Here is a 25,249-nt window from a genome sequence, read left to right as displayed (position 1 = left end):
GTGTGTGTGTGTGTGTGCTGATATCTGGAGGCTGACTTCCTCCACTTTAAATTTATGCTCGCCTCTTTCTGCTCTGCCCTGTCCCTTGCTAAACAGTCCTACTTCAAGTCCCTCATTTCTTCTCAGTCCTCCAATCCCCGTCGCCTCTTTGCCACCTTCAACTCCATCCTCTCTCCCCCCCCCTCCCCCTCTCCCACCTTCCCTCTCTGCCTCTGACTTCTCCACCTTTTTCTCTTCCAAAATTGAGGCCATCAGACTGAACATTTCCTCCTCCAATCCCTCTCCCGCCACCACCATCGCTTCACCGCCCTCTATTAATCAGCTCTGGTGCTCCTTCACCCCTACATCTGGTGATGAAGTTCGCTCCCTTATTCTTTCCTCTCCACCCACTACCTGTCCTCTTGATCCAATCCCCTCTCACCTCCTTCGCTCTCTTACTCCTACTGCTTGCTCCCACCTGGCTCACTTTTTCAACTTATCACTCTCCTCTGGCACAGTCCCCTCTTCATTCAAACACGCTCTCATCTCTCCTATCCTCAAGAAAGCCAATCTTGACTCCACCTCCCTTGCGAGTTATCGCCCTATCTCTCTTCTCCCCTATGCCTCCAAATTACTCGAGCGGATTGTCTGCAGCCGCCTCACCAGACACCTCTCGGTCAACTCCCTCCTTGACCCCCTCCAATCTGGCTATCGCCCCCTCCACTCCACTGAAACTGCCTTGGCCAAAGTTACCAATGATCTCCTATCAGCCAAAGCCAAGGGTCACTTCTCCCTACTCATCCTCCTCGATCTCTCCGCGGCCTTTGACACTGTAGACCACCCCCTCCTGCTGCAAACTCTTCTCTCTCTCGGCCTTTCCGGTTCGGTCCATGCCTGGTTCACCTCATACCTTGCTAACCGCTCTTTCTCTGTATCCACGTCTGGTTCTTCCTCCACCCCCTCCCTCAAGGCTCTGTTCTGGGCCCTCTACTATTTTCGATCTACACTTCCTCCCTTGGCGCTCTCATCTCCTCTTTCGGTCTTCAGTATCACCTCTATGCTGATGACATTCAACTCTACATATCTTCTCCTGATCTTTCCTCCTCCCTCCTCTCTCGTGTATTTGACTGCCTCTCAGCCATCACCTCCTGGATGTCCTCGCGCTTTCTCAAAATTAACATCTCTAAAACTGAACTCATTGTCTTTCCCCCGCCTCGACTCCCTTCCCACCATGACCTCTCTATCGTTGTTAACAACTCCACCATCTCCTCTGTCGGCCAACTCCACTGCCTTGGGGTCACTCTTGACTCCTCTCTCTCTTTTGCCCCCCACATTCAATCCCTCGCCCAAGCCTGTCGCTTCCAACTCCGCAACATTGACCGCATCCGTCCCTTCCTCTCTCAGGAAGCCACCAAAACTATCATACACGCACTCATCATCTCCCGCCTTGATTACTGCAACATCCTCCTTACTGGCCTCCCCCACTCCCACCTCGCACCCCTCCGCTCTATACTCAATGCGGCTGCAAGACTCATCTTCCTTTCACGCCGCTCCTCCTCTGCCTCCCCTCTCTGCCTTGCCTTACACTGGCTCCCTTTCCCCTACAGAATCCTTTTCAAACTCCTTACCACCATGTACAAGGCTCTCTCTCAGTCTACGGCCCCTTACATCTCTAACCTCATCTCCATTCACACTCCTGCCCGCTCCCTACGCTCAGCTAATGACCGCCGCCTCTCCTCCACTCTTATCACCACTTCCCACTCCAGAATCCAAGACTTCTCCCATGCCGCCCCCCTCCACTGGAACGACCTCCCTCGCTCCATCCGTCTCTCTCCTAATCTGTGCTCCTTCAAACTAGCACTCAAAACTCACCTGTTCCTTAAAGCCTACCAACCTTCTACCTAACCCGCATCTCCTCCAAACTTTCTACCCTCTCTCCTCCCGGTCCCTCTCCCCACACTTCAACTTCCTCCAATTGTGTCTGTTTCGTTCACCCACCCTTAGGATGTAAGCTCGAATGAGCAGGGCCTTCTTCCCTCTTGTCTCCACACCTGTTCTTCTACTCCGCCTCTACTGCATTGACCTAACTGGAGTTTCTGAAGCATTGGTATTTTTGTTTATTGTTCTGTACTGTTATACCCTGTATAGTCTACTGTTTGCTTTGTGTACGGCGCTGCAGAAATCTTGTGGCGCCTAACAAATAAATGATAATAATAATAATTATACCCTGCTGCAGAGCACATGTGCTGATATTCATTGACTGTTGAGAGAACAGCGCCATCTTGTGGCTGAAATGAGCAACAGCCCTGCTTTCTACTATAATACTTAACCCTTGATGGAAACCTCTGCAGGACATTGGAACACTACCCAAATTCCTGTGCACAGGTCAGCCCAGGACTGAGTGGAAAATATGGTAACGTTACCAGGGATAATATTGGTGCACCAAATGTTTTAGATGATGTTAATGTTATGTGATTTACTTAAGAATTGATTTATTAATATTGAAGGTGTGACATTCAGTGTTAGTGGTACCGCTGCAATTCAAGTTAACTCAGCAGTAGATGCTAAAAGTGGGACGCCTGACCCATAGGGAATAGCACGGTACCCCAAACACCTGAATAAGAAGTAGCCCTCTAGTGGGCGCGGTAGTGACCGTAAGAGTCTTGATGGGTTATTATTGATGGTTATTGCATCATCACCAGTCAGATATTGTTAACATGAAAGTAGTAACTGTGATTACCAGTGTGCCTTATTAGACAATGTGTATTGAAGATGTTATCGTTATTCTGCCTTATACTCACCAGGTGTATGTTATATGTTAAATGCTATTGTGCTCTATGCTGATCAGACACATTATTTTGTCATTACTATTGAGCTGAAGGGGTCAGTGGCGCAGTGGCTTACCAAAACTATCCTTACCGCATTCTCAATAAAATCAAGTTGTTTGACCAATCTTTGTCCCTTTCATTGAAGTATTTATCTCCTGACCACCGGATATCCAAAAGAGAAAAGAACCTGACTCGTATGTGGGAGACAAGGTAAGGGAAGGATTTCCCATCAGTACTCGACCACCACACATGTCCGAATGTAAATGACACTTATGGGGTAACAGTAATGGTGTGCAGATATAGATGCGGATGATTCAAGCACTGGGATTCTCTTGAGTTTGAGACTTATCATTTGCACCACCTAAAGGGCAGGTATAAGTGGTTACTGATATTAACTAGCACGACATATATCTTTGGTAAAGTACACATATGAGTGACTCTAGCTATCACAGAACATATGCATGCAAGTAAGATAGACCATAAAAACGCCTTGTATGTACAGTACGCATTAATGACATCTCGATTTATGTATTTAATGTAAAAAAATATATTTTATCAACTGTATTTTTATTATTGATCAGACTGTTTAGAATTGTTCATTTATTTTATAATAGAATGTTTTTGTATGCGTTCTGATGTGACCTTATATTGCACATATGCTTCTGTGTATACTTCCCTCTAGTCTGTCTCTCTACATACGGGAAGTACTGTTTAGGCACAGCGTACTTACACCCAAACTCAAATACAAATGCATCTTGAGATCCTCTTTATTTTGAATAAGCTCGGAACTACACTCACGTTCCATGCTCTTTTTTAAAACGCAAATTACGTGCAATTTACATTGCGATTTGAATCGGGTCTTTTGCCTCTCATTTTATGGTTGTTTATAGTCTCTACAATACATCCTCCATAGCTGTCAATATTAGCTAAATAGGGATGAAACTCCATTGAGATGGGGATGCCCTACCATAATCCCCCAAAAATAAATATACAACACACAATTATGATGTTAAGTGGTTAAAGCCACATTTATTTAACATATTTATAAACCTAACACATACTGAAAAGAGCCCCTCCCTATCACTGCATCTTGACATGACTACTTCCATACCACTGGATCCCCAGCTGCACAGTCAATGACCCCAATTTAAAGCAAAGCTGGATCCATCCAACTGGTATCTCTTCCTTGCTTAACTAGACATGAGACAGCCATAGGTTTGAGATACCATGATCTGCCAACCATAGTAGGTGCATCCTAAACCTGTGCCCTAGATTGTCATTGATTCCAACTGACTAAATTACTTCTACTACAATAAAATGGAGACTGCACATAGCTCATCAGACCATTTATTTTTGGTTTCTCCTAACCCTTTTGCTTTCTGATCCATCTTCAACTTGTGCATGCAGCACAGCAATGCCTTGCTACACTATCACGCATGCATGTTTGCTGGTATTAGTTTAGCAAAATGAATACACCTTAATATGAACACAGTTTTGATGAATATCTGCTCATAACTGCGATTGCAAACTTGGACTAATGGTTTAACCATTAAACCAGCCTTTGCCAATCTATCAGTTCTATTGTATCATACTTAGGCATATGGATCATTGCCGAACCATTTATCAACCACTATATTGCAAACCTTGCTGTCAGTTTGTTTATTAACCCTATGAAATATGATATAGCAACCAATATTATAGTTACCTTACTTTTCAAAGCTGTGTCCTTCTAGGTAGTTTTCAGCTAGGTAGCTCCATAATGCTTGGCAGTACTCTGTCTTTGCCCAACCTTGAAAACTTAACACCATTTTCACATCCTCTTGTAAGCCATCAACATACTAGCAACAAGCAATATCTTGATGGACTTCTCTAGTTTTGGCTTTAGTTGCCAGAGTTTAATAGGACATTCAAAATCAACTTGTTCCACTCTAGAGGTTACCCTAAAGAACATATCACATACACTCCTAGAAAAGGCTTCAGCCAATGTGTTCTCATCCCCTAGCCCGTTGCTGGTCTTAAAGCCGATGTTATTTTGTATATATCACAAGCTCCTCAGAAGATTAATCACTGTCAGAGCCACTGAAGAAATATTGTTAATGGCATTAAGCATGCTCTGAATGTCTGACCATAAACCATCACTTCTTCACCCACAGCTCAACAACTGCTATTATTGAAAATAAATAATTCTAACAAGGCGAGGTCAGGCCCAACAACAACCAATCTGTTGGCCATGTCCCTGCACGCCACCTTGCACCCATGTAAGCTCCATAACCACAGATTCTGCTGCACCGGTAAAGACTCATACACTCAACCTTGATTAAAGTTTTTTGTTAACCCCACGAACAATGATATGGCCTCATATACCCAAAACTCTGCACTTTATTCCCCATCATCTTTTTCCTAAATACTTTTTGATATTGTGCCCATCCCAAAAACTCATAGAATGACTGAGAGTTTACTATAGTTCCATATATCCTACCTGATTCACAGACTGTTCTAATACGTTGCTGAAATAAACTAAAATCCATTTACAGAATCCTTATGGATATTTTTCTTGTTTAACTGTCATGGCTACTGCCCTCCTCCTTTACCCGTACAGCTTGTCTGGTCGACTTAAAAATATCCACAAACTTCCCTTCTCTAATTATCCTAAATATCTTGCAGGACAAGTGTGAATATGTGGTGCTTATTTACTGCCCGCCCTAACGATTTTCTTTTTTTCACGATCGCGGGTGCGGGGGCAGCGGGATCGCGGGTGCCCCAGCGCAGAGTGATCGTGGCCATGGAGAGGGGGAGTGAAGAAAATGCTCAATAAAATTGGTGGCCAGTGGGACAGCAACAGGTAGCCAATCGCTATGCTGCCTGTTGCTGTAGGGGGTCCCAAAGTTCTGTGCGGCAGACAAGATGTCTCACTTCACTTCCTGTCTGCCTGATGTGAGGAGCGACGCCGACCAGAGCAACTACAGGTAAGTGAGGGGAGGGCTGCCTATCCTATCCATACTAAACTATAGGGAAGGGGGTCTATACTAAACTATAGGGGGGGCTGCCAATCTATACTAAACTCTAGGGCAGGGGGCTATACTAAACTATAGGGGGCTGCATATCTATACTAAACTATGGGGGGGCTGACTCTACTAAACTATAGGGGGGGCTGACTATACTAAACTATTGGGGGCAGGGCCGTCTTTCCAACTGGGCACGATGGACAGGTGCCCGGGGGCCCAGCGGGAAAGGTGGCCCAAGACAGCAAGACAAGACTGCTGTAAAAAAAAAAAAATCCTGTGTTAAAAAAAACAACTTACCTTTTGCGGTCACCTGACTGGTCAGATCAGGTGGTCAGGTGGCAATCCGGCTCCCTCCCTGGTCCCCTCTTCCGTGCAGTGCTTCGAAGTGAATGTTGGGTGTGACATCACGCCCGACATTCACTGCGAGTACAGCACGGAGGAGCGCAGAACAGAGAGACTCAACACGGAAAAAAGAAGGGAAGGGGATCGGACTTAAGGTAGGTTAAGGGGGACCCAATATATATATATGTAAAAAAAAAAGTGATTTTATATATATATATATATATATATATATATATAAGTTAACCCGTGCATGATACTCATGCATTCTAGTCAAATCAAGATACTTAAGGTCTTAAAAAGGTTTTTGTCATGCATTTGGGCCTAGCCCAGGCCTCCTCAGGGGAAGATCGTTACTTCCCGACGCAAGCGCCCTTTTTAATGTGTGTTCATGAGGTAAAATTACCTCACGAAAATGAGTTTGACCCCTCAACTCGTAAATTTAGCCTTTACTACCCCTCCCACGGGAAGAAGGGGGGATGATGGAAGTTAACTGACTTGACTATTCTAATTTTTTTGTCAAATAATGTCAGTATACCAAATTTCAGGTCAATTGGATGAGCCCTTTCTGAGAAAATAGTTTTTTCCACACACACACACACACACACACACACACTAACGCACGCCTCTACACATGTGTGTTCATGATGTAAAATTACCTCACGAAAATGAGTTTGAGCCCTACCAAATTTCAGCCCTTTTTGAATTTTTTTCCCCACACACACTAAGAATTTAGTAGGTCAGTGTATAACTCTGCCCAGCAGGTGGCGCTGCAACTTGTTTTTTTTTTCCACACACAGACGCCACTAAGCATTTATATATTATATATATATATATATATATATATATATATAAAATCACTTTTTTTACACATATATATATATATATATATATATATATATATATATACATATATATATATATATATAGGGCCCCGGTGCACTGCATTGCCCGCGGGCCCATAACGTTGTTAAGGTGGCCCTGATTGGGGGGCTGCCTATACTAATCCATAGCGTGGTGCTTATCTGTACTAAACTATAGGGGGCTGCCTATGCTAGACTATAGGGAGGGGGTGGATGCCTATGCTAATTTATAGTGAGGGGGAATTGCCTATGCTAAACTATAGGGAAGGGGGCTGCACAGAGTACACTATAGGGAGGGGGGCTGCACAGAGAACACTATAGGGAGGGGGGCTGCTATTATGTGTCAGGGAATGGGGGGTCTATCTTAATAGAACATGGGTGAAAGGTAGGCTATTAATTTAATGGTGGAGTTTAGAAGGGGGCTAATTACACAGGTCTGCAACCAAAAAGCTGTTTTCATAATTTTACCTGATTCTTATGTTTTTTGGTGCGCTGAATTCGAAAATGACCACCGTATTTTCCTGGGACGTCAGGTTTTTTCACAATCGAAATGTGCCTTGGTCAAACAGGTAGCTGGAAATCGCTAAATTTCAAATTCATAATACTTGGGGAAAAAAAACTGAACATGGAAAAACAAATTTATTTTCACTGCCAGTGCTCCCAAAAACATGAAAATACATGTTAATTGGTCCTGATGGTGATCACTGCATTGTTGAGTGTGCTTGCTAGGGCCTGCCCGGACATGTTCTTTCATGCATTAACTTGTTCTCTGATTCCTCCACAATCTTGTATTTCATTTCAGTCGTCATCCTGCTATTGTCTGTGTGGTTCAAAATTAGTGCCTCTAAGAAAGTGTATAAATTCGCCTAACAGTTTCTGTTTCATATGTGGAGAGTTCATGGTGAAAAAGCAGCAAAAACTACAGAAACCAAAACTGGTTGGTATGTGGGGATTTAAAAGTATTGTGTATGCTGCTGGGACAACAGGCTGGGTACACCAAATACCCTTGTTTTCTATGTTTATGGGACAGTAGAGACCGACAAAATCACTGGAAGCAAAAAAATTGGCCACCAAGAAGTCTAGTTGTTGGTGAAAAGAATGTTCTCAGAGATACATTGGTACCCCCTGAGAAGGTTTTATTACCACCACTCCATATAAAATTAGGATTAATGAAGCAATTTGTTAAGGCACTTCCCAAAGATAGTGGATGCTTCAAGTACTTGGGATCCATGTTTCCAGGTTTAATGGAGGCAAAACTGAAAGAGGGGGTTTCTGTTGGCCCGGATATTAGAAAACTCATAGCCGACAAAGACTTCATCAGTTCAATGACTCCAACTCAAAAAGAAGCATGGGTTGCTTTTACTGTGGTCATAGAAAAATTTTTGGGAAACCAAAAGGACTCAAATTACAAGGAAATGGTGGAAACAATGTTGAAGCGTTCCACAAGTTTGGTTGCTCCATGAGCTTAAAAGTCCATTTTCTCAACTCACACCTTGACTATTTTCCTGAAAATTTGGGAGCAGTGAGTGAAGAGCAGGGAGAACGTTTCCATCAAGATACAAAAGAAATGGAAAGAAGATATCAAGGGAAATGGAGTGTTACGATCAGAGCCAGATTTACACCTCATGGGGCCCTAGGTAAGATATCGGTTTGGTGACACACAGCAGGCCACACAGAGGAGGGAGGGAGGAGACCAGCCACCACACTAGCCCCATGTGGCCCCTCCCCCGACTGGCGGCACCCGACCCCCCCTCCCCCGATTCGCAGCACCCCCCCCCCCCCGCACGAGTCGCGGGAGGGGGGAGGTGTTGCCGCGACTCGTCCCCCCTAACTGTGCCCCCCGAGAGCCGCTAGGCCCTAGGCAGGTGCCTAGGTTGCCTAGCGGTAAATCCGGCCCTGGTTACGATGATGGCTGACTACTGCTGGATGTTGTACAGGGATCTTCCGGAAGGCACCTACAAGAGGAAAAGCTCAAAAAGAAGTTTAGAGTTTAAAAAAAAGACGATTTCACAAGCAATCTACTTGAGCGTGGTGTTAATTTTGTCGTCACCTGTGCAAATGAGTTAATATTTTTCATGTAAATAAAATATTTGCGTTAAGAGATTTTTTTAAACAATGACCACCCGTTTCTTCGAAAACCTGACGTCCCAGGACAAAATGGCTGTCATTTTTGGATTCAGCGCACCAAAAAACATAAGAATTAGTCAACTAAACCAAAACAGCTGTCCAAATTTTTTTTTCCGCAGACCTGTGTTATTTAATGGATGCTATTTTATTTGTGGGGTGATAGTAGGGCAATTTAATTTATTGGTGGGGCTTATTAAATTAAGATGGGGTGACAGGACCGTTAATTTAATGCTGCGTGGTTTGGGTCTATAATTGAATGTGGGACTGAGTGTGGGGAGGAGGGCTATCTATTAAATGTGAATATTATGTAATGCCAGGAATGGTTGTGGGAAATGGTTGTATTAAACATAAATGCTATTAATTTATTGCTGAGGCTGTCTGGGGGGAGGGTAATAGGTTTATTTATTAAATGGGAATACTATTAATTTAATTATTGCTCAAATGTGAGTACTATTACTTTAATGTTGGGGTTGGAGAGAGGCCTAATTATTAAATGTGGGTGTTGTTGATTTAATGTACCCATTTTTCCCCCCAATATGGCCTCCAAGGATCCAGACAAGCAGCAACTGATCTAAAGACACCAGCAGCCACAGGTGGTGAAAGTAACAGAATAGGTAGGAGAGAGCAGGATAGTCTGCCAACTGTTCTGAATCTGGTGGAGCAGTCCCAAATTTGGGTGACTGTCACGTTTAGTCAGGATTTGGTCCGACTACAAGGACAGTTGGGAGGTATGTCCCGCTTCACACAGTACTGCTCGTGAAGACAGAACTGCGTGCATCTAACAGTAGTGCACACAGTTTTGCCTGTGTATTAGTCTAAAATTTGTTTAAAATGATAATAAATGTCTTAAGTGCACCAGGCTCCCCTACACCCCCTTTGCATCGTTACATGGTATTAGGTGAACTCCAGTCATTGGTTTCCCCGGTGGACCGTTTATGCCCCAGTCCGACACTGGTGCTAGACAAACTCTATTAGTACACAGTATAATAATGTAATTCAGTAACATATACACAAGAGAGAATATCGGTAGTTTATTAATAAATGTGACATTTGCATTCTCTATTTAAAATGTAATTAAATACAAACACCTGCACATCTTTTGTTTACCTCTGTAAAATCAAATGTGAATCTTCTTTCCACTAAAAGTCCAAATGGAAATATCAATTAAGTATTGCCACTTGGGGCAGGGACCGGTGTGACTCATTAAAACATTCTCTGTAAAATGCTGCAAAATTCATTGAAACTATATAAATAAATGATAATAGCAGGTGAACTCTGTAACATTAAATTTTGTTTGCTGCCTAGAAAAAAAAGATATAAATTACAAATGATGAAACCCTGGGCAGCCTATCCTGCTGAACTACATTGTAATTTTGTGGACTAGTATGGCTCTGTCTCTATCAGGAATCATTTGTATAACTTGTTTATCCACTTAGGCGTTGCAATACAAGGTCCTGCTCCTTTTTAAACTTTAACAATTCTGATAACCACTTATTAACCTCTGAAAACCTGTTAAACCTGATTTTTGGCTTACTTGTCATCTCCCCATCCACCTATGCACACCAGTAGTTTTTAAAGGCATCGCCTATCAAGAAGTATTGCTGAAAAAAAAGGCTTTTTTTCTCTGTGCATCTTGCTTGTTCTGTAATTTCACAATATTCCCACAATAACGTTGGCTAAAAATGCACCCTCTACTGTACACCCTTTTATCCCAACTGTAGTATATGTGCCATGTTTATGACAGGCATAGATACACCCACACACGCATACACGCAACCAGGTCATAGGCATACAAATAGTTTGTTAACATTTATTTTGATAGCGAAAAGCACATTCACTATTATACTTGATATAATACAGCATATATAATATTTCTTCTCATATACGAATTCCTGAAGTTCCCTTGTGATCCCTGACCAGTTTGACTTAATGATGTCATTAAATAATTATCTTTTTCAGCGCCGATCTGTTTAAAATAAGCAGGGCCACTGCTCAAAATTATATTTAATTTTCAGGGGGAGGGAGGGGAGAGGAAAATGGCATATATAATATATCTACCACTATATCTTTATGTAATACATTTTATTTAACTGTTAACATTTTTTAAAGCAGTGGAACGGAAAACCTTTGAACTGCACATGTGCGAAACATCAAGGCAGGTCATGCATATGTAGACTAGTCTGATGAAGTGTTAAGAATTTCCATGTGCAAACACAGGATTTCTATAGGTTGGGTTTCTACATGCTTGACTTCTGAACAAAGCAAAAAAAAAAAGAATTAGGCATAAAGTACGCTGTACATTAATGTAACAGCCCCCCACACACCTCCCCATCATAAAATAGTGACCTCTTTCATACCTCCCGTCAGTTCCAGTTTGGATGGCTCTGTCCCAGTTTCTATACTCTCAAAGGAGTATGATCTCATTATCACAGGTCATAGTTTGGGAGGATCTGTGTGTTGAGAGTGGGTGGAACTAGGAGTGGTTTTGGTGGGACATGGAAAGGGGTTATTTGTGTCCTATGGTGCACATACATTTTTACTTGTATGCAAAAGGTGTCCAACTGTAAGTGAGGCCTTATATATTTTATTATTATGGTACATTTATAAGCATCAAGCTGACTTCTTCCATCTAGTTGGTTGTTATCTGCTTCTAAATGTATTGCTTTTTTTAATGAACAGGGGCTCGAGGTCTTCTCATTCTGCATATTGGATGGTGTTCTCAGCATCTGTTCGCATTCTCTAAGCTTTAGAAGTTAATTTCAGTAATTTAAAATACATAATTTACATTAGAAACCAGATTGAATAAACATGTCATTATGAGGATTATAGTCTGCCAAGATCTGTCTAGACAGTACTGCGTATGTAGTATTTAGATTCACCTACTCAGCATAAAGTGTACCTGGAAATTGTTTTAAAATGAGTGTGCAAGTATGCCAATGCATCGAGGTAAAATATTTCTTTTATATCATTGGACCCAGGTTAATTCAAGAAAAAGTCAGTGATAAGTTTGGGAGCAGACAAATATCTCCTAAGTGAAATGGGTCAGCCTTAAGCAGTAGATATCAGAGATACACTATATAGACAAAAGTATGTGTATAAAATCAGGCACGCAGTCTCCATTTGCAAACATTTGTGATACAAAATGGGTCGTTTTGAAGAGCTCAGTGACTTCAATCGTGGTACTGTGATAAGATGTCACCTTTGCAATATGATGGTTTGTGAAATTTCATCCCTGCTGAGTATTCCACTGTCAACTGTAAGTGATATTATTAGAAAGTGGAAGCGTTTAGGAACAACAGGAACTCAGAAGACTACGTAAAAACAGAAGACTACGTAAAATCCCAACTGCTAAGGCGCATGGTTCGTAAAACTCCCCAACGCTCTGCTGTTTCCATAGCTAAAGAGTTCCGAACTTCCACTGGCATTAATGTAAGCACGAAAACTGTGCAGTGGGAGCTTAATGGAATGGGTTTCCATGGCAGAACAGCTGCATGCAAGCCACATATCACAAATGCAGGGCCATCTTAACAACATTATGGGCCCCCGGCCAAAGCTGTGCACCGGGGGCCCTATATATATATATATATATATATATATATATATATATATATATATATATAATGAGATACAGATAAAGATATAGATATATATATATAGTATAGAGATACAGATAAAGATATAGATATATACAGATAGATAGATGTACTTGCTCAGTGACCCTTGAAGGTTTTTTGCAGGTTTTTTCTTTTGCAGGATTATTTATTCTAATTAAGAGCCCTGCCTATGGGGCCCCCTTGCCCGTGGGGCCCCCGGGCACCTGCCCATTGTGCCCAATGGAAAAGATGGCCCTTGACCAATGCCAAACGTTGGATGGAGTGGTGTAGAGCACAGCGACACTGGACTGTGGAAGGGAAATGTTAATGCTTCAGCATACCAAGTCATTTTGGATAATGATATGCTTCCAACTTTGTGGCAACAGTTTGGGGAAGACCCTTTTCTTTTCCAACATGACTGCGCCGCAGTGCACAAAGCAAGGACTGCAAAGACATGGTTTGATGAGTTCGGTGTGGAAGAACTTGACTGGACCGCACAGAGCTCTGACTTCAACCCCATCAAACTCCTTTGGGATGAACTGGAATGGAGATTTGCGAGCCAGGCCTTCTCGTCCAACATCAGTGTCTGACTTCATAAATGTTCTACAGACTGGGCACAACACAGAAACATTCCAATATCTTGTGGAAAGCCTTCCAAGAAGAGTGGAAGCTGTTATCGCTGCAAATGGGGATCCAATTCCATATTAAAGTATATGTATTTGAATACAATGTCATTGCAGTCCCTGTTTGTGTAGTGGTAAAGTGTCCGAATACTTTTGTCCATATAGTTTATCTCCCGCATTAAGCAAATTACCGCAATAAACTGCAGTCCCCATAATACTTAATGGGATCTGCAGTCTGGGTAATTTTATCAAGCTTCGAACAGCTTAGTTGTTCAGAGTATGACCCAGATGGCTAATGCCGTATGAAGATGGCGTTAGCTATTGAATCCTTTGGATCCCTCTCTGGCAGTGTTGCTGCACTACTCTGCGCTTTATACAGCAAATGGCAACAGTCTCAGGGTCAGAACCCGGAGTCTTTATTAAAAGAAGTCATTGCCAGGACAGTCTTCTATCGGAAGTGCTGTCCCGACATCACTTGTATATTAAATTGCTACTTAATGCCCCTCTCTTTGAGAAAGTCAGCTTCTCAAATTCTTCCTTCCCATACTTTCACCACAACCGCCTTTCCTTCTACCTCATCTTGCCTCCTGCAGCTCCACCTGCACCCATGTGTACACAGCAACATCTAAATGGACATAACCCAATCCTCTTCCCTGCCTCACTTGAACTACTCCTCTTTTATTTTGTACCCTGTCCTGCCCTAATGTTGCAATCTCATTCCACAACACTACACTCATCGCAGTCCTAGCTGAGGCAGCTCCAGCCACCATATATTGTTTCCATAGATTGGCATCTCCCCTCTATGGGCCACCTGAAAAAGTGCACCATGTCACATGCAAGGCATTTGGTTTCCATATCCGAAGCCCAGCACGCTTACCTGTTCCCCGCTGACCCAATCTCCTCATTCCTTATGCTGCTCCCTTATTGGCTGGCAATTTGGCTCCTAGTTTAAAAGGCACTTCCTCCAGCAGCTCAGTGCCTGTTCTTTTGGTTGCCTACCCCTAGGTGCTAGACGTGGCTGCTTGCTTCTCTTGCTGGATTTCTACATCTCCTGTGATGCACCTGCTGTCCGCAGACTTATTACACCTTCTGTGTATTCTCCACCATTCCAGTGGTACACCTGCCCAAAAGAAACTACTTTATCGGCAGGCTTGCTAGCCTAGGCAGCCAAGTTGCAACAGTGACCCCCAAATCACCTGGGGTCCGTTTATTCAACCATTTTTGGGGCCACTAACTGAAGCAGAAACTAACAGCGCCATTAAAGGACTTTCTGCTCAACAGGCAGTTCTCTTCGACGGCTCGCAGAAGGCTCCCACCTACCGGACCTGCTGTGTTCCTGGCTGTTTGTCCCCGTGAGGTGGGTGGTCCTGGTCTTCTGGAGGCGTGGAGGCTTGGGCCTACTTCCGATCCTCGTCCACGGCCTGGAGTGCGGGCGGGAGTGACGGTCTCTACCCCACCAGAAGTGCTGTCTCCGGATAGAAGCGCTGGACAGCAAGGATATCGTCCTTTCACGGCAGTCTAAGACATTTTCCACGCTGTTCCTGCAGGTCCCAATGCAGCGCACATCCTGGGGAGCGTTAATCTATACTACTTTAAAAACCATGACGCCTCTAACACCCAGAGCACTGTGCTTCACACTCTTCTTTATGCAAAAGCAGGCCTCTGTCACTATTTAAAAGGAAAGAGTAATATTACCTCCAACGCATATCTGTGAACTGTGATGTAGGTTTGGTGCCTAAGCAGAACCCACTACAGACCTTTGAAGGAGACCTTACTAATATTTAATTTGTGTAGTCTCTGTTTGGCCAGGACTTTTATCTGCTCAATATTGACATCTACCCAGTCCTACATTTTTCTAAGCGGTGGCATGTGATTGCTTTATAGACCAGGTGAATTCTCTGCCCAAGAATAGACTGATTTTACCTGAGCTCCTAGCTCCCATCTTTACGGCCCGGGACGCTGGTTCGCCCATTGCATATGAAATATGTCCATTAATTGACAACAGTTTGTGTCCTTCTGTTTATGTCCTTACGTTTTTGATCTTTGCATATACCTTCTTGTTGCCTCTGTCTCTATACTCAGGGCAATATGGCTCCTAAAAAAGTGAAATCAAACAAGGCACCTCCTCCGGTCCAATTCTTCAAACCAGAGCCTACAACCGCTGCATCTGGGAAATCCAAAGGTTCGGAAGGAACGAGTAAATCCCCAGTCTCTCCTGGCTTGGAAGTGATTATGGGTGAGAGAAGTGGAGATTCTCCTACACGCATGGATCCTGATAGCTCTATCACAGTTAAAACCATGCAAGCTATGTGGAGGGCCGCACCGATCACCTAGAAGATAAAATGGAAGAACTTGTCTCCTCACATAACGATGTAATCACAGAGCATGAAAAAATGGCATCTGAAATCCAGCTACTGCGAGATAAAATGGCCGACATGGAGGACCGATCTAGAAGGAATAACTTTAAAATATGTGGAATTCTGGAATCGGTATCATTACCTGAGCTATTACCCTTTGCAGTCACTCTATTCAAAAAGCTACTCCCTTCAGCATCTGACCAAGACCTGATTATTGACTGTATCCATAGGCTTCCTAGGCCAATGTCCGACCCAGAGACCCTACCGCCAGATATCCTCTTGCGAGTTCATTTTTTCAGGTTAAGGAGCATATCTTGCAAGTGGCTAGGCTGGAAAAAAATTCACCAAACCAACAGAATCTCCAGCTTTTCCTGGACTTCTCCGCAGCCACAATTGCCAAACAAAGGTCGTTCCAGGTGGTATCTGTTACAAACTCACCTGTCCCCGTTCCGCCGCCGCGATCCTCTTTCTCTTCCGGGTCACATGATCACTCAGGGCGGGGAATTCAAAGCTGCAACTATAAAAACCTTGCTCTGATGCCTTGGCAGCGTCAGAGCAACTTCCTCCGTTCCTGACTTGGCATTTTCAGTGTGGATCTCCTCGTGTACCAGACCTGCTTGCTGACTTCCCAGGCTCTTCTTCCCAGTGTACCAGACCCAGGCTTGTTGACCACGTATATCTCTTCTTCCCAGTGCACCAGACCCAGGCTTGTTGACCACATATATCTCTGAATTCCCGTGTACCAGACCCAGGCTTGTTGACCACGCAAATATCTATATCCCAGTGTACCAGACCTCGGCTATCCTGACTCCGCATTTCTCTGGCATTCCTGTGTACCGAACTGGCTGTCCTGCCTCCGCATATCCCTGCATTCCTGTATTCTGATTCGGCTATCCTGACCATGGAGTGGTTCATAGTCATCTCCTGGCTTCGTTATGATCATGAGCTACCTCCCACATCCTTACCTCTAGAGGCAGACCAGTGGACCGCGACCTGCAATCCTCCGCAGCGAAGCCCATCCCGTCTTGCGACAGTTCTTGGTGAACACCAGGGGGTTCGTTAGACTACGCACCATCGGCCAGCCAGCGCTGATCTAGAGTAAGGCAAGTACTCCATATTGTATTACCTAAACGTTACATTATTGTTACAGTTTGCTCTGACCAAAAATATGGATACTGCGGGAGACCCTTCTCCCAGGGATTTGCTCGAACACCTGTTAGGAAGAGTAAAAAAGCAGGAATCTAATCAGGATCAGTTGCTTAAATTTTTACAGGGACTGTCAGCCCGTATGGATACTTTGCAGACAACTTTAGCAACGTCAGGGGTGGCATCAGCCCCTATACAGGCTCCTACTGAGTTATGTAGGGGATTTTTGAATCAGTGTTCTATACAATTTGAGCTCCTTCCCAGGAATTTCCGTCTGAAAAAGCCAAGGTAGCATATATAAAATCCCTCTTGTCTGGTCAGGCCCTAGTCTGGGCATCCCTGTTCTGGGAGAGAGATGATCCCTTACTACATAACTACCCCAATTTCCTTTCTACCTTCAAGAAGGTTTTTGATAAGCCCGGTCGGGTCGCCAATGCAGCTACCAGTATCCTTCATCTCCGGCAAGGAAGCCTTTCTGTAGGTCAAATGCTGTACAGTTTAGGACAATGGCCTCAGAGCTCCGGTGGAATAACGAAGCCTTAACAGCTGCTTCAAGGAGCGGTCTTTGGAGAAGGAACAATCCCGGCTTGGTCCCTTTTGTATTGCTCCTAGTTTTCAGACCCCTGTCCAACCTCCGGAGGAACCCATACATCTCGGGAGAACCCGCCTTTCTGCTGAGGAGAGAGAGAGAAGATTCAAGAACAGATTGTGCTTGTACTGTGGCGAAGGGGGTCATCTCTGGGTGCCTGTCCCAAATGCCCGGGAAACGACAGCACCTAACGTTTAGTAGGGTGGTTTCGTTAGGTCCCTTTTTTCACATCCTCTCTTCTTCCAACAGCAAATATTGTCTTATTATTCCCTGTGAAATCGTGGTAGGTTCTATGGTCCACCCTGTTTCTGCATCATTAGATTCCGGGGCAGCAAGCAATTTCATTTCTTCGGCCACTATCTCCCAATTAGGTATTCCTACCCAGTCCTTGGAGAGGCCCATCTCCCTCACCGCCATTGATGGAGGCACTATTTCTGGAGGAAACATTCTTTTCAGAACCATACCCTTAACCTTCAGGATTGGAGCTTTACATGTTGAGAGCATCTCTTTTTTTTTTTTTTTTTTTAAAAAGTTTTATTTTTGCAAGGTCATGATAACAACAAAGAACGAATGACAAAGTGCATACTGATAACAAAAGTAGTCAGAAAGTAACAATATCAACAACCAGCGTAGAGCATGTGAAGACACTAAGTCAAACAACCTAACAATTTTAGTAGTAACAGGTGACCTAAGGTTTTTATAGAGAGGAAGAAAGTAAGAGAATACATAGAAGAGGAAAGGAGAGAGAAATTAGAGAGAAGAGGAGAGAAGGGAAGAAGTGATTAGATCCATTGTTAGTTGGAAGAAGATCCAAGAGGGGTATGAGGTTTTAAAGCTGAGTTAAGTAAACGGTGGGCACACCTGGAAGAAGAATAACCATGGGTCCCAAACCTTGGAGAAGGCTCTAGAGGAATTCCGGATAATACTGGTCATGTATTCCATCCTTTCAATCTGCCAAATTCTGTTGATTATGGACTGCATGGAAGACGGAGATTGCGAGCGCCAGTCTGCCGCTATTTGGCAGGTAACTGCCGAAACAATATGCCTGATCAATTTATTCTGGTGTCGGGTTGCCGTGGGAGCCCCCATAGGAAGAAGAAAAAATTTGGGCTCCAGGGGAACATTCACCTGGAGATTTGAGTTAATCAGACCTCTTATCTGGATCCAGAAGTCTGTCAATTTTGGGCACGACCACCATATGTGGAGAAATGTACCTTCGTGGGAGCACCCTCGCCAGCACCGATCAGATGAATCAGGAAGGATTTTGCAGAGACGCGACGGCACATTGTACCATCGATATAGTACCTTATATACGTTCTCTTTAATTCTTACGCAGATGGAACTAGAGGCGGCGTTCTCGTACATTTCAGACCATTCCACTTCCAGTAGCTCTTCACCAAGGTCCCATTCCCAGGTTAGTTCATGGGGGGGTCTAAGAGAAGAAGAAGAGGAAGCAAGTTCATGGTAAAGCGTTTATATTAGACCTTTAGTTGAAGATTGGCGTAGACAGAGGGCTTCAAAGGTGGAGAGAGGTCGGGCTAGCAGGCGATCTTTAGCAACACTATGGAAATGGCGAAGTTGCAAAAACTGATAAAAATACTTTGAGGAAATGTGGATCTGCGATTGAATTTCAGAAAACTGAGAAAAAGTTACGGAGGTGGATAAATGATTGAGGTAAGTGACTCCCCGCGAGTACCATGGCTGGAATGAGCTATGATGCAGTCCAGGAGGAAATTCAGGAGAGTTGAATAGCGGAACAACCGGAGAGGGATGGGGAGACAAGGCAAATTTTTGGGATGTTGAGTCCCAGATGGATAATGTGTGTGAAACTATTGGGTGAGATAACAATCGTTTAGGGTGAGGGGCCTTGGGACCCATAGGCGAGAGGATAAAGAAAGCAATCCCAGACCCTCTGCCTCAATTTTAGACCATACTCTGGCTTCCGTCGGACCGGACCACAGGACACACTGAGCGAGTTGGGCGGAGAGGTAGATGCGGATGGGAAGAGTCTGAAAGAAGTAGAGCAGCCTGGGGAGGATATTCATTTTGACGGCATTAATACATCCTAGCCAGGAGATGTAGAGCTGTGACCACGATGTAAGGTCAAGTAGGTGAGGAAAATTGGCTTGAAAAAGATGTCGATAGTGCTTTGTAATGAAAACCCCCAAATATTTAATTTTGTGGTGACCCCATTGAAAAGGGAAGGAGCGTTCTAATAATAGCTTGTCTGTAACTGATATATTAAAATCTAGAACCTCCATCTTATCTGGATTAATCTTGTAGCCCGAGAAATAGCCATAGAGGTCTAGTTCATCTAGAAGGGGGGAACCGACGTTTTGGGGTTAGTAATAGTGAGCAGGACATTGTCCGCGTACAGGGCAATCTTATGGGTAGCGGGGCCCACCTGTATGCCAGATATCTCATGATTGTTTCGGATTTTAGCGGCCAATGGCTCAATGACAAGTGCAAATATCAGTGAGGAGAGGGGGCATCCCTGACGAGTGCCGTTCGTGATCAGAAAGGGCATCAAGGTCAGACCATTAGCGGAAACAGTAGCTGACGGAGACCGGTAGAGGGCTAGAATACCTGTCAGGAATTTGTCTGTGAATCCCATTGCTCGAAGGACATCCTCCATAAATGACCAGGAGATGCAATCGAACGCCTTTTCTGCGCCGAGCGCCATGACGAGAGAGGGAAGATTATCATTGTTTATTGTGTGAATTAAGTCAACAATCCTTATAGTATTATCAGGAGCTTGGCGCCCTGGGATAGAGCCCTCCTGGTCAGGATGGACGAGGGCTGGGAGAAGTGGATTCAACCTAGAGGCCAGGATTTTTGCAAATATTTTCAGGTCAACATTTAGTAACGAGATGGGCCTGTAACTAGCGCAGAGAGAGTGGTCTTTTTCTGGTTTAGGAATTACAATTATGTTAGCCCTGGTGGTGACAGTCGAAGGGGGCCCCCCCCAAGCACCTTATTGAAAAATTTTGTCAAATGGGGACCAACGACCTCAGCAAACTTTTTATAGTACTGGGGAGTTAGGCCGTCCAGACCAGGAGCTGAGGAGGATTTCAGAGACTTGACTGCCGCCAATACCTCCGGTAGAGTAATATCTTCATTCAAGAAAGATTGTAGTGTGATAGTAATTTTAGGGATGGATGTAGATAAAAGGTAATCAGGCAGGGTCGGAGGCAGGGGATCCCGACGAGGGGGGGAGCTTCAAGATTATAAAGAAAGGAGTAGAAGTCCCTAAATTCTCTAACTATCCCCGTTGGTCATAAGTTACATCTCCAGAAGGAGACTGACGAATTTTATCAATATGTTGCAAGGCTATTTTTTTCCGGAGCTTTCTAGCTAATACAGAATCAGCTTTATCCGCTTTATCATAATACCGCTGTTGGAGTTTCTGCATCGTGACAGCTGCTCTACGGGAGAGGAGAATATTTAGTTGACCCTTCAGTGACGCAATCTTAGGAAGAAGGGTCGGGTCATGGTGAGTTTGATGCTGAGTAAGGAGTGAAGCTAACCCCACTTTCCAAGGATGAAATTTCTTCGGCTGCTTTCTTTCTAGCTGCAGCTGATTGACTAATTAATTGGCCTCGAATGGTAGCCTTGTGAGCCTCCCAAACAATTCCGGGGGCAACATCAGGGGTTGAATTTTCTTGGAAGTAATTAGTAATGGAGGTCTTAATGTCTAGGCAGATGGATCTATTAAGTAAAAGCGCGTCGTCTAGGCGCCATCTACTGTGTTGGGGGGGCGGTTTAAGGAGATCTAGTATGAGGGAAACACCCGAGTGGTCTGTCCAAGAGAGGGGGGTAATGTCTGCCCGCGTCACATGATGAGTGACTTAGTGTGAGATGTGTAACATGTCTATGCGAGTGTATAGTTGATGCGGGGCTGAGAAGTGAGTATAGTCCTTGGCGTCTGCATTACATAGTCTCCAGGAGTCATACAAACGATGGTGTATAAGGAGTGTGGACAAGCTGGAGGATTCAGGGGAGGAGGAGATACCCCGCCAGGGAGAGGAGGGAGGAGACCTACCGAGAGCCGGGTCGAGAGTAACATTAAAGTCACCTCCCATGATAACATGGCCCTGCGCCAACCGCTCAATTTGTTTAAAGAGCTTTGTAAAGAAAGGCTTTTGTCTCTGATTCGGGGCATAAACTAAGACCAGTGTGACTGGAGCAGACCGGAGAGTGCCGCTCACCAGCAGAAAGCGGCCTTCTGGATCTGCATGGGTCTTGGAATGAAGAAAGGGGACTCTACCGTGGATTAAAACAGCAATGCCCCGTTTCTTGCAGTCCGCTGAGGCGAAGAAGGTCTGGGAAAATTGCTTACCCTGAAGCCGTGTGTGGGCTCCTGTGAGATGAGTCTCCTGAAGAAGAACAATGTCTGCATTTTCTCTCCTACAGGCACCACAGAGAATTGTACGTTTACGAGGAGAGTTGAGGCCATTTACGTTGACAGAAAAAATCTTTAAAGCCATGGCAGCAGCGGGGAGCTAGAGTCTGGAAATAGGTCTAAACAGTTAGATAGGGAACAAAACCTGTTAGTTTGTGGGTGGAACAGAAGCTTGAAGAACCAGTAAGAGAGTGGATCTAAGTCACGAAAGGAAGAGAAAGGAGATAGAAGAGAGCATCTCTTTTTTAGTGATTCCCATTCCTTGATTCTGGGTCTGCCATGGCTTCGTCTTCACTCTCCTGAGATCGACTGGCATTCTGGTGAAATTCTTTCCTGGAGTTCTGCTTGCCACAGCAGTTGTTTAACTAAAGTAACCCCTATTTTTTCCAACATTCATGCTCAACTGAGCAACCCCCAATTATTGCCTATTCAATACTTAAGTTTTGCAGATGTATTCTGTGAACAGGAAGCCACTAAACTTCCACCTCATAGAAATTGGGACTGTGCTATTAATCTCCAACCTGGTAAACCCATTCCCCGTGGACGCATTTTTCCCTTATCTGTTCCTGAGACCAACGCAGTATCTGAATATGTCCAAGAAAATCTCAAGGGAGGATTTATACGTAAATCATCATCCCCAGCAGGGGCAGGCCTCTTCTTTGTAAAAAAGAAGGATGGGGGCCTTCACCCTTGTATTGATTACCGTGCCATCAATTCTATTACTGTGAAGAACAGATATCCCCTACCTTTGATCTCTGACATCTTTGACCAAATAAAGGGGGCTACTATTTTTTCCAAGTTGGACCTAAGAGGTGCATATAACCTAATTAGAATAAGAGAAGGGGATGAGTGGAAGACAGCTTTTAATACTCGGGATGGGCACTTTGAGTACTTGGTAATGCCCTTTGGGTTATGTAATGCTCCTGTTGTTTATCAGAATTTTAAGAATGAAATCTTCCAAGACTTACTCTATCAATTCATAGTTATCTACCTAGATGACATCCTTATCTTTTCCCCAGATCTTTCATCTCATCGCAGACATGTAAGGGAAGTACTGAGTAGACTTCGAAGGTATCAATTATATTGCTAACTCGAAAAATGTGCATTCGAACAGAAAAAACTTCCCTTCCTAGGATATATTATATCCGAAACTGGCCTTCAAATGGACCCATCCAAGCTTAAAGCCATCCTGAACTGGCCACAACCATCGGGCCTTAAGGCTACTCAGTGATTTCTAGGGTTCTCTAATTATTATCGACAGTTCATTAAAATTTTACTCTTCATTAGTAGCTCCCATTACAGCCCTCACTTGTAAATCCGCCAATCCTAAAATCTGGACTCCCGAGGCAATCCAAGCCTTTAAGGATCTTAAGACCTTATTTTCTACAGCTCCAATTCTTCTTCAACCGGACTGTCAACGGCCCTTTTTCGTAGAGGTGGACACATGCTCCGTGCGGGTCGGAGCGGTACTATCCCAGAAAGACTCAAATGGTAAATTTCATCCTTGTGGGTTTTTTTCTCGTCAGTTTCTCCCTGCAGAAAAAAATTATTGAATCGGCGATAAGGAACTTTTGGCGATCAAACTGGCCCTCTCTGAGTGAAAACATTTACTTGAAGGTACTCAGTCTCCGGTAACGGTATACACCGATCATAAGAATTTACTTTATCTACGGTGTGCACATTGTCTAAACCCCCGTCAAGCCAGATAGGCCATCTTCTTTTCACGCTTTAATATCAATATTACCTTCCGCCCAGGCTCAAAGAATGTCAAAGCGGATGCCCTTTCTCGTTCATTTGATGCCACGGATACCAAAGCCTCAGAGAGAAACAAACCAATCTTGGATACCAACTGTATACTGGCCTTGTCTCCGTTGACTGAGAGAAGTTGTCCTCCAGGGAGAACCTTTGTAACTCCACACCTTTGTGTCAAACTATTACATTGGGCCCATTCTTCCCTTTTTTCTGGACATGCTGGGATACGGAAGACTTGGGAATTAATCTCCCGAAAATACTGGTGGCCTACTATACTTAGACACGTCAAGTCTTTTGTCTCAGCCTGCTCAAGATGTGCTCAGCATAAAGTTCCTAAAGAAAAGCCGTCTGGTTCGCTTATGCCATTACCCATTCCTGATATTCTGTGGTCTCACATTTCAATGGATCTTCCGATTTCTAAGGGATGTACTGTCATCTGAGTCGTCACTGACCGGTTTTCTAAAGTAGCACATTTTGTTCCTCTGAAGAAACTTCCTTCATCTCCCTTCTTAGCGGACCTTTTTATTAAAGAAATTTTTCGACTCCATGGCTGTCCTACACACATAGTATCTGATCGTGGGTCACAATTTGTATCTAGATTCTGGAGAGCTTTTTGCCAAAAACTTTCATTTGCATATCATCCCCAGACTAATGGGTTGACCGAGAGGACTAATCAAGAATTGGAGAAGTTTCTAAGGTTTTACGTCTCTGCCAATCAAGATAATTGGGTTGATCTTCTTCCCTGGGCAGAGTTCACTCACAACTACCATTACCATGATGTAGCCTCCAAATCCCCCTTATTTATCTTGTATGTTTGTCATCCCAGGCTACCAGCCTTCTCTTCCTCACTCAGAGGTACCAGCGGTGGATTCTCTCTTTTGCAGATTTTCTACCATCTGGGATCTAGTGAAAACCAGCCTGAGGAGATCCGTTATCCGTGCTAAGAAGGCGTATGACAAGAAGAAGAGGGCAGCTCCTCAGTTCAACCCAGGGGATAAGATGTGGCTATCCACCCGTAACATCCATTTGAAAGTTCCTAGAAAGAAATTGGCTCCTAGATTTATCGGTCCTTTTGAAATATCCGAGGTTATCAATCCGGTGGCTTTTAGATTAAAGCTTCCTTCTTCATTACGTATTCCTAGTGTCTTCCATGTTTCTCTCCTTAAACCTGTAATTACCAATCAATTCTCTACTACAGAGAGACCTCCACCTCCTGTGGTAATTCAAGAACAATCTGAGTTTGAAGTCAAGAAAATTCTGGATTCCCGCCGTTCAAGAGGAGCTCTGCAGTTTCTAGTGGACTGGAAAGGTTACAGTCCCGAAGAACGTTCATGCTGCCGATTGGGGCAGCGCCAGAGCAACTTCCTCCGTTCCTAACTTGGCGTTTTCAGTGTGGATCTCCTCGTGTACCAGACCTGCTTGCTGACTTCCCAGACTCTTCTTCCCAGTGTACCAGACCCAGGCTTGTTGACCACGTATATCTCTTCTTCCCAGTGCACCAGACCCAGGCTTGTTGACCACGTATATATCTCTGAATTCCCATGTACAAGACCCAGGCTTGTTGACCACGCAAATATCTATACCGCAGTGTACCAGACCTCGGCTATCCTGACTCCGCATTTCTCTGGCATTCCTGTGTACCGAAC

At 44.1% G+C, this 25,249-nt stretch overlaps 1 protein-coding gene across 1 annotated transcript in view; it reads right to left on the bottom strand.

Moving 5' to 3' along the window:
• The window catches only part of CD164L2 (CD164 molecule like 2), a 94,253-nt gene extending 82,669 nt beyond the window's left edge, over positions 1–11,584 (bottom strand). The window contains exon 1 of the mRNA XM_075198126.1: positions 11,499–11,584. Within this exon, the coding sequence (XP_075054227.1) occupies positions 11,499–11,565 (67 nt within the window). The 5' untranslated portion in view covers positions 11,566–11,584. The remainder of the gene's footprint in view (positions 1–11,498) is intronic.
• Between the last annotated feature and the right edge of the window lie 13,665 nt (positions 11,585–25,249).

Source organism: Mixophyes fleayi, chromosome 2 (genome assembly GCF_038048845.1).
Source record: "Mixophyes fleayi isolate aMixFle1 chromosome 2, aMixFle1.hap1, whole genome shotgun sequence".
NCBI lineage: Eukaryota > Metazoa > Chordata > Amphibia > Anura > Limnodynastidae > Mixophyes > Mixophyes fleayi.
This window is presented reverse-complemented; position numbering and strand designations above follow the sequence as displayed.